This window comes from Cariama cristata, unplaced genomic scaffold (assembly GCF_000690535.1).
Source record: "Cariama cristata isolate BGI_N322 unplaced genomic scaffold, ASM69053v1 scaffold12158, whole genome shotgun sequence".
Classification (NCBI taxonomy): domain Eukaryota; kingdom Metazoa; phylum Chordata; class Aves; order Cariamiformes; family Cariamidae; genus Cariama; species Cariama cristata.
The window spans coordinates 25,103-43,872 of NW_009629498.1; the positions used below are offsets into that span (position 1 = coordinate 25,103).

The 18,770-nt window shown below is 37.5% G+C and overlaps 1 protein-coding gene across 1 annotated transcript in view; it reads right to left on the reverse strand.

Moving 5' to 3' along the window:
* LOC104165536 (dedicator of cytokinesis protein 1-like) overlaps positions 1-18,770 on the reverse strand; it is a gene marked incomplete at its 3' end in the record, with an annotated part of 63,827 nt that overhangs the window by 17,838 nt on the left and 27,219 nt on the right. The window contains exons 15-24 of the mRNA XM_009705186.1: positions 17,149-17,274; positions 15,657-15,781; positions 15,247-15,345; positions 14,012-14,084; positions 12,126-12,229; positions 11,473-11,656; positions 5,994-6,091; positions 2,531-2,620; positions 1,942-2,042; positions 59-193 (exon numbers count right to left, since the gene is read on the reverse strand). Of these exons, the coding sequence (XP_009703488.1) occupies positions 59-193; positions 1,942-2,042; positions 2,531-2,620; positions 5,994-6,091; positions 11,473-11,656; positions 12,126-12,229; positions 14,012-14,084; positions 15,247-15,345; positions 15,657-15,781; positions 17,149-17,274 (1,135 nt within the window). The remainder of the gene's footprint in view (positions 1-58; positions 194-1,941; positions 2,043-2,530; positions 2,621-5,993; positions 6,092-11,472; positions 11,657-12,125; positions 12,230-14,011; positions 14,085-15,246; positions 15,346-15,656; positions 15,782-17,148; positions 17,275-18,770) is intronic.

An 18,770-nucleotide genomic window follows, 5' to 3' on the forward strand; every position in this document is an offset into this window, starting at 1 on the left:
TTTTTGAACTATATCGCCAATGGGAATTACAGGAGGTTTCAGCATTCATCATACTTACTGATTGAACAATATCCTGGACCGGACTATGAACTTGAAGATGTACTCCAAAGCTTTCATAGCTTTAAAGAGCTGATCAGTGATACCACACTTCTCAGCATTATCCACGTATGTTTTCAAAACTTTAGTCAGTTTTCTGTTTAAATACAAAAACACATACAAGTTACAAGTGTGTTTGCAGAGAAGAATTGCAGTTTTGAAAGGTTTAAAGAAAAATCATGTGCCTAAGTAGTGCCCACCGAGTTATACAATTAATTATGCAGCTAATAAATTCATTATGTTCTTGTTTTCACTGGTAAGTAGTTGCAATCTATTCTTGAGAAAAAAGAAAAAACACATACAAACAATACAGCAAATCTTAATAAGACTTATTTTCTGCTGGATATTTAGTGATATTCAGATTTAGGCTATTATAAAGATGCAACTGCTAATAATAATAAAAATAATTAAAATAATGAAAAATAATGACATAAAATAAAAAAAATTAATTAAAAATAATAAAATGGGAGTTTCTTCCTTGAACAAGGTTTCCCCTTTACATAGCTGTACGATGGATTTTGGGCTAGAATTTGTGAATTTCTCAAAAATGTATATAACACCAGTTCCAAATTCTCTTATCCCACATTTTAAAGTCTATCAAACTTGAAAGAGAAACAATTTTTAAAATAATACCATTTCAACTACCTCCCTTCCAATGAATATAAATCATGATTTTAATGCAAATACAAGCAATTCCATTTTAAGTCATCCAAGCTACACTGCATGTTTCAACACTCACAGTAGAAGTAAGGAAGTACAACATTATACACCACTAACAGAAAATAACACAGAGTAGACACGTATCTTGATATATGGGCATTTATTTGAATGGGAGTAAACTGCCGAAGAATTTCAAGTAACCACTTCGATATTGTCCATACAACCTCTCTTTAAGTAAAAAAATTTGCGCAATAAAAGGCAGGGAGAGGGCAGGGATCTGTCATGCCCATGGGCACAAGCCAAGCCAGAATCCAGCTCTTCCAGCTTCCTCAAGCTTAAACCTGTTTCTGCCTTCTTGCCTTGAAGGAAGGGAAGGATGCTCTCCACGCCTACCAGTGAAAGGGCCACCTTCAGCTCTTGCTAATAAAGCCAGATGCTGGAGGATGCTTCAACCTTTACTCACTTCACACAAAGGCTGTGTTGCTGTAACTCAGTGAAGCGATTGCAGTATCAAAAGTTGTGACTAAAGGCCTAACTCTTCTCCACTATTTTGTATCAATACTTCTCAAACGTTTTCTGGTCACATAACAGAGACTCTATAATAGCAAAGTGCACAGCAGGTTTCCCAGTTTGGATTTGGTTTTCTCCCAGCACCGCAAAGATACCCATTATACATTTTTCCTCCAACTCTAATAGTCTGAAGCAGTAGCAAAGATCCTAACTGTCAAGAAATAACTAAGACAGCAAAAATAACAGACTTTTTTTTTTGTTCCTCACTGCTTCCTCCCCAAAGTGACAGTAACGCAGATGATACAGCGTAGAATATCAATTTAAAGCATCAAACAACATATATTTGAAGCATCTTAAATGGACGCTATTTCTTTCCCAAAAATGACTGAGAATTGCTTATGAATGCTTTCCTTACAAAACAACTCTTGAAATCGTCAAATCATCCCCTCCTTCAATACAACAAAATCAAGACTTCCTCCTTGCAAGCAATCAAATGTTTTACTACTATTATTTCAAGAGAGAAAGATATATTATCTCCAGTCTTCTTCAAGAACCTCCCACCCTCCCAAGCTCTGTGGGCAAATTCCTAATTAACCTACATAAACAAGTAACTGAATAGCATTATCTGGAAAAAATATGCAAGCCACATTAGAAAAAGTAAATCTTAAAATTTACGTGTAGGCTAACGTGGCACTGAAATGCTTCTTAATGTAGGTTTCCAAGACAGGATTAAAATGTTGAAATTTTCTGTCAGCAATCAGTCCAATGATAAACACCTGAAAAAACAGTGTAATTATTGCATTATCCTCAAAAAAAAATCTTTGCTTCTGTACATTCAACCACCTTTATTTTCAGAGAAGACATATTAATAACATTAAAACACACAGACTTTGGCTTTTGATTATCCTTCCAGTATATTAATACTCTCTTTTCCTGTGAAAACTTCCTGTTCATAACAAAGTTTTCTGTTCTAAGCAGGAACTTTCTGTTTCTGTCCTAAATCTAAATTCTGCTGTTAATCCGCTAAAATGACTGGACTGGATTGCTTCCATCTTTTCTGGGAGGATGACATGATGTAATGCAAGCCCTTTTGACCAAGTCCAACTGAAACCTCAAATATAATTTTTAAATCAAATAATAAATAAATAACAGCTAGGAAGATCTTTTTCACTAGTAAACTTCATTCTAGCATTTACACCATGTTTGTTTTATTTATTCACCATTACAGTATCTACATTTTAGTCCATCCACAGTGCAAACTTACCAAAGCATCAAACACTAACGTGTCAAATGTCTCACTCTCCGAGTTTTCCATCATTATGTTAAAAAGTGCATCCAACGTATCTTGAAGAAACTACAAATAAATACACAGGTCATCACATTTTACAGGAAAAATGAAAATTCAGATTTCACACAGGTTTCTACAGACATATATGCTTTCATTTATACACTGTACAAAGTAAAGACATGTTTAAAAGTTAGCCAAAAAAAGGAAAACTTAACATTTTTGTTTTCAGCAAATTATTTTTTAGTGATTTTCTATACATCTGTATCACTCAAATAGAAAAACAAAAAGTCAGAAATCACACTTGGTACACCTGAACAAGGGGTTTAATCTATTATAGTGAAGGAACAAAATTGTATTTAAAAAACTCAGTTTCAACATACAGTCAACAGGATCATGCAGTTTCTGAAAACTGATGTTTCAGAGCACAAACCAGACAAGCAACTGAGTCTCATGCCAAATAAATCACATCATTTTTGGTAGTTTTGCACTCAGCAATGAAGAGTGCACAGCACATCGCTTTTCATGACTGCATAAACTCAGATCCACAACTTCAAATGAGAGCACACATGCAGGCATGGGAAACAGAGCACACAACCTTCTGCCCCAGCCCAAAACCTACACGCCTCTCTCACTGTAACAGAGGAAGAGTCTTCACTACCCAGCTGGCTGGACACCCTGATCTGTGCAACACGAAAGTAAAAGCAGATTAGTGTCAGGAGATTCAAGTTAAGCAGAGGGATAAAAGCTGTTTTACGCATGTATAATTACAGTATTTCTTCCCAGTGACAGCAAGTAATCCATGCATGGCCCAGAGATACTCATCAACACACCGAGATTTATCGGCATGGGATTCTGTGTCTGAGCACTTTCTTCCACCAGATGACACAAAAAGGACATGGGTTCCTCCAAGGCAGAATAAGGATGGATCACAGCCTCAGTTTCTACTTGCTTTGATTGAGAAAGAAAGGGTTCAACATGGATTGTTCCAGCACGTCTGTCTCAAATGAAGTAAAAATGGTTTTTGTCTTGTAGACGAGACAAGGTACAGTTGGGGAAGAACATCTGAACAAGCAGAAGGCAATTGATTCCTGAGACTGCAACTAGAAAGAGACATTATATACACTGTGAGAGTGACGGAAAAACAGCTTGACTCTCACCTTCCTCCCTTAAAAATTTTTATCTATGCAATGAGTCTCCTAGATCAAACATGATTCACCTGGACTGTCTACTAAATCTAGAGTTACATCTCAGGAATTAACCTCCATTTAGCAGCTCACTAAACGCTGCTGAATGCCAAACTTCCTCAAAACAAGTGAACATGGAGCCACAGTTCATGCTACTAGTATCTGAAGATGAAAAAAACAGAAACGCCAAAATGCTTGCAGCTTATTTTAGACTTCAGTTCTGGGAGAGATCCAGCTCATAATTTCACTACAGGATTTGTAAGGAAAAAAAAAAGATAGCCTTCTCATAGTCCCATTTGTTCCATTAAAGAACACATGCAAATAAAGTGCATTTGACCAGCAGCTGGCAGGAAGGGAAGAGTAAAGCACAGTTTTGAGCTTTGACAGGAGAAGTTTCTGTCTTGGTCTGAAGAGAAGCGATACTCTCAGATCCCAAACACTGCCTGGCTAAGTCCCTTTAAAAACAAACGATGGTCAGAAGGCCATGACAGTACCAATCAAGTCTTCACTTCACATTTAGGCATCATATACTGACTTTCATTAGTAGAGTTCAAGTTTTACATCTGTTCACAAGGACTTCATGTAACAGCAAGAAGAATACAGGATAGATGCTTCTGTTGTATAAAGTGGCAGGAAAACCTTTCTCAGGTAGGGACCTAGTATGAATAATTTCTAGACTACTAGTTTACCTTCTCATACCCTATAGACTCTATGCACAAATGGAGTGAGAGCCTCTGTTAAAGGGAGATAACATTTATAGCTTCCATACACTATTGAAACAGTCAGTCACAGAATGAGTATCTCGGCTGATCTCTACTTAGCAATAAATGAACACCACTAGGCAGAGGCATTTTACTGGACTTTTAAAAAAGTAGAAATAGTTTAACGGAAAATTTTAATATGTTTTATCACATACGGACTTTTTTTAATATATGTATCGTAATATATGTATCGCATTTAAAAACATGAAGGACAAAAAAAGCTGAAAGAATAGAAAGAAACAGTTACAAACTAGACAGCAGTCTACACAAAGATTTTTCTGAACACTGCTGTAACAGATGGATAACGTCAACAGTGGTCTTCTAAAAAAAGAATAAAAATGGTGAAGAGTGCAATACTAAACTTTCACTCTCCTGTCCTACGCAGAAATCAAGTTCTGCTCAGATCCCTATGCAATAGGGAGAAGGAACTACGATTTCATACAAGTGCTGCAACAACTTCAGGGAGGGGTGAGCGTGTGCCAGCTGCAGAACTTGCTCCGATATTGCTTTTACTTAAACCTCGTTTGTGCTGCATTCTGATGCTTCAAAAATCACCAATATCCATCATGCAGTAACTGCCATACACTCTCTGATGTCATTTGGAGAACTATGACAGAACTACGACAGAAGCTTTGCAGAAGCAAGTATTGATGTCAAGTTTTTAGCCATCAAATAATCCACAACAAAATAGCAGCACATAGAACCTTCCTGAAAAACAAATCATGTGAGATACTATTTTCACCACATTCAATAAAGGATAATATCAGCATTCTCAGATGTTTTAAGTTACTTCAAGATAAGGCACTCATTATGCTTCTATGAACCAAATTAAAATCCCCTGAAGTAAGGTAACAACACTACAGGCACTGAAGGGTCATCTGTCCCCAATACATTACCTCTTTTGACACTCTTTTAGATTTGATTTATTACAACACATTCAATGAAGTCCCAGCCTGCTCTGTTCCACAGCTAAATCTGTCTTTATGTAGGTCTCTACAATCACTCAGTGGCCTTGGTAAATGTAAATAACTTGGCTCAGCTAAATATTTTCAGGAGAAATAATTTATTTTTTTAAAAAATATCAGCAGGACACAGTAGGATTGCATTCCACATCCATATATTTAAAAATACATTTAATATCACCATGTAAGAATTCCAAGATATTCTAATCTTGCAAAGAAAAACACCCTTTGCCTTCATGTAGCTGTATATAAAAATTCACTGAAGTGTTAAAAAAAACCACTCTGCTTCTTTGGAAATCTGCATCTTACATGTGTTTTACCAGTATTCAACATCTGAAATGTTCTTTGAGGGCAGGGAGAAGAGCATTAGCATCCTGAAGGCGGAGAGATACCTGGTTACAATTCAATGTGCAAGTGCATGCAGTGAGGTTGGGGGGTGTGGTGGGGAACAAAAAAGAGATGAATACCTCAAAATATGGGATTCAGCAAAATTATGATACCAAATTTATTTTTAAAGAAATTAACTTGTTACCTTAACCACTTCACCACCATCAACTTTCATCAGCTGCTTCAAATTCTGCTGCAACAGGTTTGTGTTTGATCGCCATTTCAGCAGTCCCAAGAGATCAACTAGGAATAAGAAAAACAATTATATCATGCAAGATATTTACTTTCACTCACTCGCCCTGCTATGTTCAAGACAAATAGGTTTACTTCCTTAGGTCAATCATTTCACTGGACAACAACGTATTTCTAGTATGCCTCTGACACTGCAGAAAACTAGTACAATACTTCTATCGTGAAAGAACTCTGAAAGGCTTTCAAAAAAGCAGCCTGCTTTTGAAATGTCAGCATTAAAATCTAGGCCAAGAAAGTCTGATCCCTCAGTTTTAATTTGCTGTACACAACAGTTGTGTGTTTAGAAAAAGATGCCAAAATGAAATTAGTCAGCCACCAACACAGTCATATCTACAGGGCCGTGACTCTTTCAGTGTGTTTCTAGCTTCTTTGCTCTGACTGAATAAACTGAAAAGAAAATAAGGCACAAAGCAAGGCAAACAGTTGCAAACTAAGCTAATTCAGTGGAAAGCTGTCTGCTTACTAACTCATAATGCCCAAATCACTTGGTTGCTTCCAAGTGATGGAGAACAGATCAGACCATGAAACAAATCAACTGCAAATGCTCTTGTCCCCAAATTCTACATCCCTCTATTAACATCGCGTCACTTCAGCATTCACTGAGAAATAAGGGAATACAGAAGGCAAGCTTGTTCTCTCTTATTAATCATAAAGAGCCACAACATCATTTTTCATTTTCCTTTAAGGAAAACTTCTCACAAGGAACTCACAATTGGAGTTCCCTTGCAAATAACCATGCTAGTAAATACTAACAACCACGCTGGAGCACTAGTAAGCTAAACCCACCCTAGCATTTGTTGAGATGTGACCTGAACTGCCTACAAACCCAAAACCTCAAGCTCATCCTGCCTTAGCCAAACTAGCATCAGGGAAAAAATCCTCCCTACCCCATTAAAAGTCAGTTTTCAGCCCAAAACAAACTATCCTCAGTAAGTCATCCTCAGTAGAAGCCCCAAAAGAGAGACAAAGAGAAGATTTTAAAGACTGTCTACCTTCAGTTTAGCCACCGTATTACTACTGCACATTACCCACTCCCCAATATGGTTAATATTACATGAATTCTGCCCAACGTAACTCTTAAAGGACAGGTGGTTTCTCCCAACCAGTAACCTCTCACTCCTTCTCTTCAAACTTTCAAAGCAACCAACAAAATGTTTACCAAGGCATGCATCTGCAGAGTATATTCTGGAAACTGTATGCACAGACCTAGAGGAGATGCTATACTTCCCCCAAAATCTTTCATTCTAAGCAATAAATAAATTTACTTCCAGTGGAATGGCCTGCAGTTCTCCTTGGGATAGATTCCCCTCTGAGCAGCACTCAAACCGAGTCTCCTTGTCATCTCTTTGGAAGCAGAAGTAAAGAGTGGTTTACTACATTAAAGCTTTGAACAATTCAAGCCCTCAGTTTTTTTAATTTTTCATTTTTCTTAAGATATCCTACAAGAAGTCTGTAAGTTGAAACCAAAGTCTTAGAAACTCCACATTAACAGAAAAATTGCTTCTGGAAGAAAAGTAAAGATGCCTCCAGGAGTTATCGAAACTGTTTCATGAATATGTTTGTATCAGTTTTCCACCACCAGATTTGGTTTCGGACTGACTTCTAAAAAGGCATCAGCTTGACAAAAGAAATTATCTGAACAAAAGCAAGCCTATAGACTATCTCTGAACAGCATCATGTATTGCCGCAAGAAAACAAACCCACGTGTACTTTCAGCGTGATGACAAAGCAAATGCTAAACGAATATACGTATGTGAACAGAAAAGGTCAATGCAGTCCAACTAGGAAAAAGAGAAAAATAAGTTACAGTGTACAGTAAAAATCTGCATTCACTTTGTTACTCCAAACATTAACCCCAGCAAAGTACCAGTCAGTCAGTTAATCCCACTGTTTTAATAGGTCTAGCTATAAAATAATACAGCGAGTAGAACAGGATGAGAAGATAAAACAGTATTTTAGCCTTTAGTAAATAGTAGTACTGTCGTCAGCCTAGGCCAAGTGAAATTTTTGTGATCAGAAAATATCAGGGGAAGGAGACAGAATAAGGATTTTCAGTCGCAGAGTTAGAACAAATATCTAGCTTGCCAAGTACCCAATAGCAACTTTACTTTATTTGGGTTAATGTAATTTATGATTATATTGACTGCATATGAAGATTTTCTTCTACATCACATTTAGCAATTGGAAGCAAACTTCCTGGTTTTACAGTATCCTTGACCTGTATCTATGCAAAGGTTTCCCCATAGAGATACCCAAACTCTTCTCAAAGCCCCGTCACTGAAGTTATGTAATATTTCCACTCTAATTAAATTTCTGTCCTTTGATAATCTTCCCTCTTGACCTTAACCATTTGATTTTCCACTCTTTATGACTTATTTTAATTCTGTATTTACATCTTCATTTTTATGCTACTATAGCACCTGAATTTGTCACATCACGTGTATTGCTTTTTGCCTTTTTTTTAGTCATTCAGCACAATTGATAATTGAGTAAAATTCCTCTCAACTGTATTCTGAAAGACTAGTCGCCTTGATTCCTCAAAGTCTTGACTCCAGATCAGTAACAGTCACCATTATCTAGAGGTTTGAGTTCTTCAGGCAGAAAAGAAAACACAGAAATAGTTTAAATAAGCCTTACAGATACCCTGGATGCTTCACAACAGCAAATACAGGGGTAGAAGAGTAGACAGCTCTCTGACTACCTGTAATTAGAAAAATTTTCCAGCAAGCCCATTAATGCAATTTCAGTTCTATTCCCAGCACCCTGATAATAAAAGGGCATCCATCTCGATAGTCCTGTAAGAGGCACTGGTAAGATTTACTATCCACAGGCAGTCTTCGTGCCAAGCGGGCTGTCGCTTTTCATGCCATTTTGCCCCTCCTTCTGTATTTCCTGGTATCTCCAGTTTCTAGTTTACAGAAAAAGATTCAAATACCAAAACTGCCTTGTCTATGCAGAAGAAAACAAGACTTCAGTTTGTCATAGCTCAACAGGCTACTCAGAAAAAGGAAAACAAGATCAACACACAATCCTGACATGGACATCACATCAGGAATGGGGTTTTCTTGCTTGTTTTCAGACCGTCCTCCTCTTCGGCTTACATTGCTACTCTTCCTCAAAATTAAATGCAAAATCTAGGAAAAGGCCAGGAAATGTGTTGCTGTAACATACTCTGCTACAGATCACTAACAACTGCTCAAATGTTAACTAAGTAGATACTTCATACTATCACTTTCTCTCACAAGAAAACAGCTGAGGTCTTACCAGTGGCCAAGTCTGCTATTTTGGAGAATTTTCAGATGCTAAGGACATCAATTACGAACAGAAAAGTAACATTAATAACTTACAGTTCATAGAAAACTGAAGTCAAGTGAGTGTTCAAAGAGCTTATACACAAAAAGATAGTCTGCAACATCAAATACAATGTAGAAAGAGCCACATCATTTATTAACTTACTTTCAGTATTACTAAAAGTCAGTCTTAGAGCCAATTCTAAGATACTTACAGAGGGTGAAGAAAGAACTATTATAAATAACCAAAAAGAGAAAATTATGTTCTGCCACAACATTTTGGCAAATGAAATAATCATGGATTTTTACTTACTTATTTTTAAGAAAGTTAAAGGAAGACTATTAACCAACAATTTTAGAGAAGTTAAAATCAGCTTCAGAAACTATAATCTGAACAGCACTGCCAATTTTTAGATGGAAAACGATACTTGAGAGAGGAATTTAATGATAAAATTTTTTTTTCTTTTCTAAATTGCTTAAGGATACATGGTGATCTTGTTTAATAATGTTAAAATACTTTGAAGAAAGAGAAAAGGCTTTGGCAACTTTGAGAAAGTTTCCCAGACAACATAATTAACAGTAACATTAAACAAAGATCAAAAGTTCAAAGCAAATTATATGTCAATTAAGCATGAAACAACGTTCAGTCTTAATTTTAATAATAGTGCCACAAAAGCAATGTCAATATATTGATCACTCTGAAATACTTCTAACAACTAACAAGCATGAGGAAAGACTGAGGAGGGGAAAAAAAAAACAACCAACCAAACACACACACAAACTAATCATATCACAGACAAAAAGCAGCTCAATTCCACATGCTGGTTTCTGCATTCTACAAAACCACAAAGCCACTGTGTTACTGTTGAGCTATGATCCCATCTTTGCTATGAAATTCCAAAATAATTTCCCAATTTTTTGCTGAACACCCTCTTAGGCTCTAAGACTGAGAGACTGCAGTGAATCAGATGTGCTCTGAATATGAAACACCTAGGATGTGCTACAACAGAGATGCCACTGAAAAACACTGCAATAAAATTACGAGTTGACCACGAAGTTGTACCAGAGTAGTAACTTTCCCCCTGGACAGAGAAGCACTCACTAACGTGACAATCCAATCATTATTCCCACCCACCCCATCCTGTCCCAAGCCTTCCTCATCCACAACCTCGACTCCCGACAGATTTACCCAAACTGAGCTCTCCCTCCTCCTGAGTCACCAAGGAATGATCCCTTCCCCTGCCATGACTCACGCACATCTCAATGACCCACCCACACTCCCCAGTCTACTTCTGGCGCAGGGAAGAGAACAAGGGACTGTTCCATGGCAACAAAGCACAAAAATTAGAATCTGGAAATGTGAAATACTCGCTTTGGTGGCTGCCATCAGCTCTGCTTTCCCCAGCCTTTGGATACAGTCAGGCAGCTGACAAATACACATGAGAAATGTATATAAGGCAAGTTTTAAAAGGAATAAAATACGCCAACTCCATTCCTTGCACTCTGTGTTCATGTGAAGATGTATGAACGTGACAGTGACCTTCATGCAACACATTCTCACGCTCACATCCCTTCTACACAACACAAGAAAACATGAGAGCTTTCTTCAGGCATAAGATACAGATATTGCACCTTGGAAATAACATAAAACAGCTTATTTGGGAGCAGAGCCATGGTATTACCTACTCTTGAAAACAAACTCATCCTCTTCCTTAGTGCTATTATTCATACCCACAGAGAAGTAAAATGCCACAGAGTCTGTTTTCAGTGTACTTCAGTATAAAAATCTCAACTATATGGTAAACAATATTCCTGTTTCCATTTAACTCGGGATCCTTCTGTTTTCTTAGAGACATGTACTGCTCTAAAGCAAAACAAAGTCCATGGGCAGAGAAAAGGCTGGGCAGTACACAAACTCAGTAGATGCTTTTGCTGCGTCTCGACAATTTAATCCAAGACTGCATGGCAAACAACCCACCATCCACTCACCGAGGAAGGGGGACAGAGAAGGCAGGAAAGTCAGTATACACAACCCCACTCCAACTGCGAGGAGCAGAAGCTCCAGCAGTTCTATGAACTTACCGTTCTGGGTAAGTTTTGTTGAACACACTAGAGTAGAAATCTGGAAAGAGTCTTTGCTGATGGTGCAGCTTCCGAGGTTCTGCATGCTCTTCCCTGTTGCAGAGTGTCCCTTTTCCTCCAATTCTATTTTAGTGGATGGCAGACTTAAATATGTTGAGGCATCCTCCAGCTTCTTAGCTTCTGCCTAGAGTGATGTTTTCAATATAACACGAAACAATTTGAAAATACCTAGTAAAAAAAACTTGGTAATAATAACATTTTATTATTTACACTAGATTTTCTTAGGTTTGCTCCAGAGTTGGAGCTATCCAACAGGCCTTTAACAGCAGTAATTTAGCACTAACCTGTCTACGGATTAGAGCCAAGACGTGATATTTAAAGGGCTACAGGAGTAACTTTTCCCAGCCATGAAAACCCACATAAAACTCCGTAGCAAGTGCACTTAAAATTAAAACATCCCCAGCGAAATGTATTCAAGGTTTAATAATCAATCTGCCAAATATGCAAATTGCACAGTACTTGCTATTTAGTTGCCTGATCTAACAGAATAGTCTATAACACATTCTTCTGTGCAATTCTGTAACAGCAATTCACTAAAAGTCAGTCAGCTGAGCTAACTACTATGCAAAGACTAAAGTATCTCGAAATTCTACCTTGTAAACTATAAGGTCGTGCTCTCCATCTCTCAAAGTTGTTCCATCATATCTCATGAGCTTCACAAAAGCTAAGGCAAATATTTTCTCAGATTTATCTTTGGCTGTTAAAAAAAACAACACATAATTACATATTTGATACTTATACAGACAGTCCACCTAAATCTCAAAAAGATGGATAACCTGTAAATGAATGACCATAGTAAAGCTTCTCAGATGGATAAAGTGTACAAAAAATTAGGAAAGTCTTCTAAACGCAAGATAGAACCAAAAAAAAAATGCAAAATAAATGCATTAATAATCTGACCACACCAACAGTAACTAGATGCTTAACATTTCTATATTCTGTCTGTTCTTTTAGAAAGCTGGATTAAGGCAACTTTTTAAAAACAAAACAGAAATCTGATGCATTTTTAATGTTCAGGCTTATGGGAGTTAGAAGAATGGCAGTGCTTGGTACCTAGAATAATGATTTAATGACCAGCACTGAGGATCTCACCAGGGCTCTATCATTTGGAGAGGGAACATTAGAACCAAAACAGAAACTGGATCCACAACTACAAATGAAGTGCCTAAGCTTCTGAAAGCTGACCCATTCTACAACCAACATGAACTAGAAAATGCATTCAGTTTGCTCTCATTGTTCAAAATCTATTATCAAAACTTAAGTAAAAACAAAGCAACAGGGCAAATAGAAATCACAAAGTAAGTTAAGAAGTAAAACCAGAAGGAAAGTGCAATCAACTTGAGAGAGCCCAAGGAGCCTGTGAGAAAGCCCTGCAGCCCTAAGGCACAGCCTCTATTGAGTATTTAAACCATGGCCAACCTAAACTTTTGAGTCATCGTAAAAATATGTCTGATTCTAGTAACTTGTAGCACACAACCATAATTTTGATACTAATGACACTGATTTTCAGCACATTGTTTTCATTACTAAGTGCTATTCTCTAAACTAAGCAAATCTTTTATTAATGTTGAATTTGGCAAAATATATATCTTCAATTAAATAACCGCTATGGGGTAATGTATTACCTATTACACAGATACATGAAGAGTATTACATGTCTTAAAATGCAGCCAGTGGACACTATCTGATTAATGCTTTTGTCTACACATTTATTCTACAGCAAAAAAAATTGCTGCAGATTTAGAAAGGCTTTCCTATCAGGAGAGACAGCCTCCGTAATCACTATTTGGAACGAACGTTATCACAAACAAGGCAAATCCCCAAACTTTACTACAAAACAACTGTTGACAAATGGAAGATGTCTATCTGTCTCAATTTGATCCTCAACAGCTCAAAGCATCTCAGCTGCCAGCAACATTACAGGACAGCTGAGCAAAACCACAAGCTCTCAAATATCTTTTAGTCCAAAACTACTGCAAAATAACCACAAGTCCGTCTGAGAACCAGAAGCAGAAACCAAGTTTCTTAATAGCCAAGTCTTCAATTACTGATGCTAAGCCTACTATAAATTCTTTCACATTTCCATTTCTCACACGGGGTTGTTAACTATCTTTACTACTCCCTACCCACCTACCTCCAAGATATCCAATATCACAGCCCTTTCAGTTGCTAACTGAAAGCTTTATCCACGAGGCCTTTTATTTGACTTGGAGAAATAACTGGGCAGGAAGGGAAAAACTTGACATCGACAGGTAAGAGTGAGGAAGACGTAAAGAGAAAAAGCTGCTGAGATGCTAACATAAAATAAGCAGGAAAAAAAAAAAACAACAACAAAACAAAAAACACACCCACCAAAACTTATCCCCACACTAAAAGCGATTACAACAGTCCATTACAGATTAGGAACGTTATGGTCATTTCAGCAGATTTTGGCATCAGACACTGAGAAGAACCATAATTAAAAGGCTGAATTACTCACAGTCCTGTGATGATCTATGACGAAACGTGAACCTTAAATGACTCCGGTTCACATCTTCAATGGGGATTGCAACCTTTATATATTGGGAAAGAGGACGGAGAAAGAAAAGAGTCAGTGTCATATCTTCAAACATCATCGACCACTACCAAATCTCATCCAGACATTTTGAACAATACGCTTGGCGCTTTCAAAAAGATTAATGCTAAGTGCCGGCTTCATTTTGCCTTGAAAGGTCACAGACTCCCACAAAAATCGCCAATTCTCACACCAAGCAAGAGAGAAGGAACAAAGCAAGCCTGTTAAGTTACCCGACAACACCTGCAACTTCAGATGTTGGGCTGTAACCTCAAAGCCTCCTTTACCACTCCCCCCAGCTCAGGAATGAGCCCTTCTTGAGTTTGACTGACTATCAGCAGCAGCAAAGCAAAAATTCTTAATGTATCTGTTATCTATGCAAGACTTGTACCACATATATTATTCGTGTATCTCTCATCCACATGTGCCCAACACTCAGAGATGTAACCAATGCTCTTCTCCCCCCGTATTTTTGCTAGAGCCGTCATATTTTCTTAATTACACCTACATTCAGGCTCTGTGCTGTACAGTACTCCCCAACACCACGTCCAGGCTTCTGCCATTCTCTAGCAGCCACTTTCTGTCTACAGATGCAACAAGAGCACCTTCGGACTTAAAACAACCGCGTGGGGACTAGCTGGAAGTCCCTTCTCAGCACACATATACTGCTCCCACTGACTACAGCTAGACAGAATATACTTTATAAAGCTAACATCAGCCTCCTCTGTAATATTAAAACTTGGCATTTAAGCTAAAATGTTATTACCCAAGCAAATTCAGCAAGCTTAAAGTACAATCAGCCAGATCCCAAAACACTGATGAGTTCAACACTATGGCAATTATGTTTTAATCTTAATAACCTGCTTCTCTAGGGCAGCTTTATGGACACAGAGTAAACCATTCCTAAACAGATGTTGGTGTGCCCCCATAACAGTCGTCTTGACCAAAAGGATGAAATAAAATTCATTATGCAATAAAAGTCGTATCTATTTTCCAGCAGTCCCTGAAAGCCTTCCTTAGTTGAGCTATTCCTTTTGTCCTGCTAAGCACGATCACAGGCATTGAATTTCCCTATTTTTGTTTCTCAAGGCTTTCCACTGAAACCTCTATTAATTGCACATTAATCCACACAGAGAAAGTTACTGTAACAGTTTATATACCTTTACAGTCTCAAACCAGCGAGGCTGCTTTACTTGGTAATATATTACTGACTTGTACTCTGAGATGGCTTCATCACCAGCGCCAGGAAAAATAACGCTCTTGAAAATACAAACAAAAGAGAAAATGTTTATGTCTATCTTAAACTCCATTTTTTTGTTTAAATAAACAAAAAAAAACAGTGAAGTCACTCAAAATAAGACAGAATGGCTCATGTTGAGAGTTCCTTGTGAAATTAGTATCAAAGTGCACACACTGATATGACAAGATGTATCTAGTTATGACAAAGGAGAAAGTTTTGTTGTAAATAAAAATAGGGACTTAAGTGGAAAAACAGAGAGAAAAATGTTGAAAAGGCTTAAACAGATATGTACCAAAATCAAAAAACATCAGATGTTAAATACTGTAATACCTCTAATCTTTTGCCATCTTCATCATAAACAGACACTGTAACTTCTACATTCTTCGCTGTTGTTTTACTGCCTTTGTCAAAATCTCCCTGAACCAATGTTACATAGATGTCATTACGAACATCACCTAAAAGAAAAAGCAAAGCATGAAGTTCTTAGCAATTTTCACAGTGTACCTATTGATATGTGAAACCAACAATGCATAGAAACAACGACTAACACATTTTAGTAACAGCAGTCATACATATACATGGCAAAACATATAAAAGCCACAGTATTTTGAACATTCAAAACTAGCAGTACTGAAAACAGCTGTTCAGCTAAAATTGTGCTAAGACTTAAAAATCACACATTATTTCTGGACTGAAAGAATACCACATCATCATTAAGAGTATGTAGCATATCACTCAAAAAACACCTCAGTTCCACTTTTTTTTTTTTTTTTTAACACAACTACTTTCATTATTAATTTGAAAGGATCATTTTCGACACAGTCATTAATTTATCCCATACACAGATACTTTGCAATTTAAAACCATTTAACAGCCTACAGAGGTCTGTTTAACTTGTTTCACTGGGAAGTGGTTTGATGTTTTTGCTGGCTTGGAGGTTGCACGGGAGAGCTATATTTAGCTTTGTATCTTAAAATGCTCTTCAACTACACCTGAATTCAACTGAAGTTTTGAAAATGAATATTGGAAATCCCCTGTTTCCCCAAATTTCACGAGGCAGATGGTTTCTGTGCCAACATATGATGATAACAAGCAGAGGCACTGAGGCACTTACACCACACTGGATATACAGTAAAACACCTGACAAACGCACAGTCAGGAACCACAGGGAGAGCTGGAACCGGGATGGGTTTTGAAAATATCTAATGGATCCTCCAGAGCCCATCAATCTGAGAGGACAATGCAGGTTTTTTCTGCAGTCTGTTGCTTATGGTAGTTTTTATTTTGAGAAGCACCACGTTTTTGGGGGTTTTTTTTGTAAACACCAGAACTGAATATCCACAGAATATATGTATTTAAAAAAAGACAATCTTGGCTTTCTTTCAAATACATTGTCCAAAGCTAGTACAAATCCTAAGAGACTTGCATATCTCTAAATCAAGCCTGTTCCTCTGAAAAATCTTTCTGGTTTGGATTCGTCATGGGAGATATAAGTTCTACATATGCCCTTGCCAGGGAAATAATATGAAGTGTGTACTTCATATACATTTTTCTTCACTGGAAAAAGAGGAGATTCTCCACTGCCACTGTAATATCACATCTTTTTTGGAGGGTTGTTAGCTTTTATTGCTGCAGCACATATGGCAGGTATTACCAAAGTATTTCACGTTTATTTTAAATGAGATAAAATCCTTTGATGATCCATTATTTCTAATGTATACCTCAAATTCATCTTTTTATTTTCCCCAGAGCTTCCATACATACAGATATTTAAAGAAAGTTAAACTATAACAAAGTAGCATTGATTCATACAATGGCTTACCAGGCATAATGATCTCAGGAAACCCCATTTTCCGAGCCACAGCTGTTGACCTATCCACTAGGTGTGGAAACTCCTTCCTAATCTGATGAATATCTCCTGGAAGAAGTTTCAAAGTCACCCACAAACCTGTTGTGTAAAAAACAGAATTATTAAACTTCTGGTGTTTTTTATTTTTCTAGTTACTAAAGATTTATTTTTACACATTCTAAAATGTAAGAACATGCATTAAGGTACCTGCTCTTCATTTACAAAAAATACGCTTTACAAAGTATTTTAAAACATTCAAAAAACCCCCACGGCTTCAAGCAAAAACATGAGAACAGCACACACAAAGTATGTCTGATTACGTCGGACTTTCTGGAAAACTGTATACAATCCTTACCTGGAAGCTGACTGGCTAATAAAAAACCTGGGAAACTGGAAATCTGTGCAAGATAAGAATTCAGGCCTTTGTATTGTGCACTTTGCAGCAATACCATCTAGAAGGTATCTTGGTACGGAGGAGTTAGGCAGGTGTTCAAAAACAGATGCATGCAGCTTCCCTTACATGGGCTTACTAAAGCCAAAGATTTTTTTCACAGTCAATACAATACATCAGGTCTCCATTCAGAAGAGAAACAGGTCAGCAAGACCATACAAGAGACAGGAAGAAGGAAATGCTGGGTTATCGGCTGGACCTACTTGAAGCCTGGACTGTGAAAATGCAAGCAAGCCTACTGTGCCCTTGGCCCGAAGCCAAGGGGGCCCTCGAAGAATCCCTCCTCCTTGCAGAACTGGACTTCTCTTATCACTGAAGTCTTCCACAACGGGTCTCGTGGAAGTAGTTATCAAATCATTAGCAGAACTGCCTCAGGCTTGTGTCTATCTTTTGACCTCTCAGGAGTTCTTTCTAATGAAATGTTTATCTTCCACAGGAAGAAAGAGAAGCGGCAACACTGATTTGAACAGAAAAACTTAAGTATTACAACCGAGCAATATCGAGATGCCAACAAAGACAGCACCACCAGCAGATACGTACCCTGAATTGATTCATCACCACCACCCCCATAAGCTCTTTTTACTGCACTGAGCACAAAGAAATCTACAGCATCAGCTTTACACAGTTGATATTTTTCTCTTCCGTAGCAGAAGCAGCCCCTAAAAAGCCACTGCTTGCCAACTAACATCAGGCACATTTGTTACAGGAAAAAGAAAGATACCAAAGTGGAAAAAACAAAAAACCACACAAACTAAAAAAAAAAAAAACCCAAAGAAGTCTTACACTTGGTAAAGTGACTGGCAATCAAGTTTAAGCATGAAATAATTACAGCAGCAATTTGCAGAAGAAAATCCTAAAATTAAAATCTGTGAAAAATACCACCCCCAAAAAAATTCATTTATAAAACAAATTGTGGGTTACCCCTGTTACACACACAATTAACTATCCATTTATTTGGTACATATTTGGCAGCTAGATTTCTTTTCTATTAAAACCTCTTATAAAAGGTTATATGCTGACTTGTTGCCAGAAAGAGTTTTAACACAGCTGCTATTTCATTAAATAGTAACTGTACCTACACTGACCGGCTAAGCAACAACTCGTAATCCTTTCCTGTTTGCCTGGGTACCTTTCTTAGGGAAAG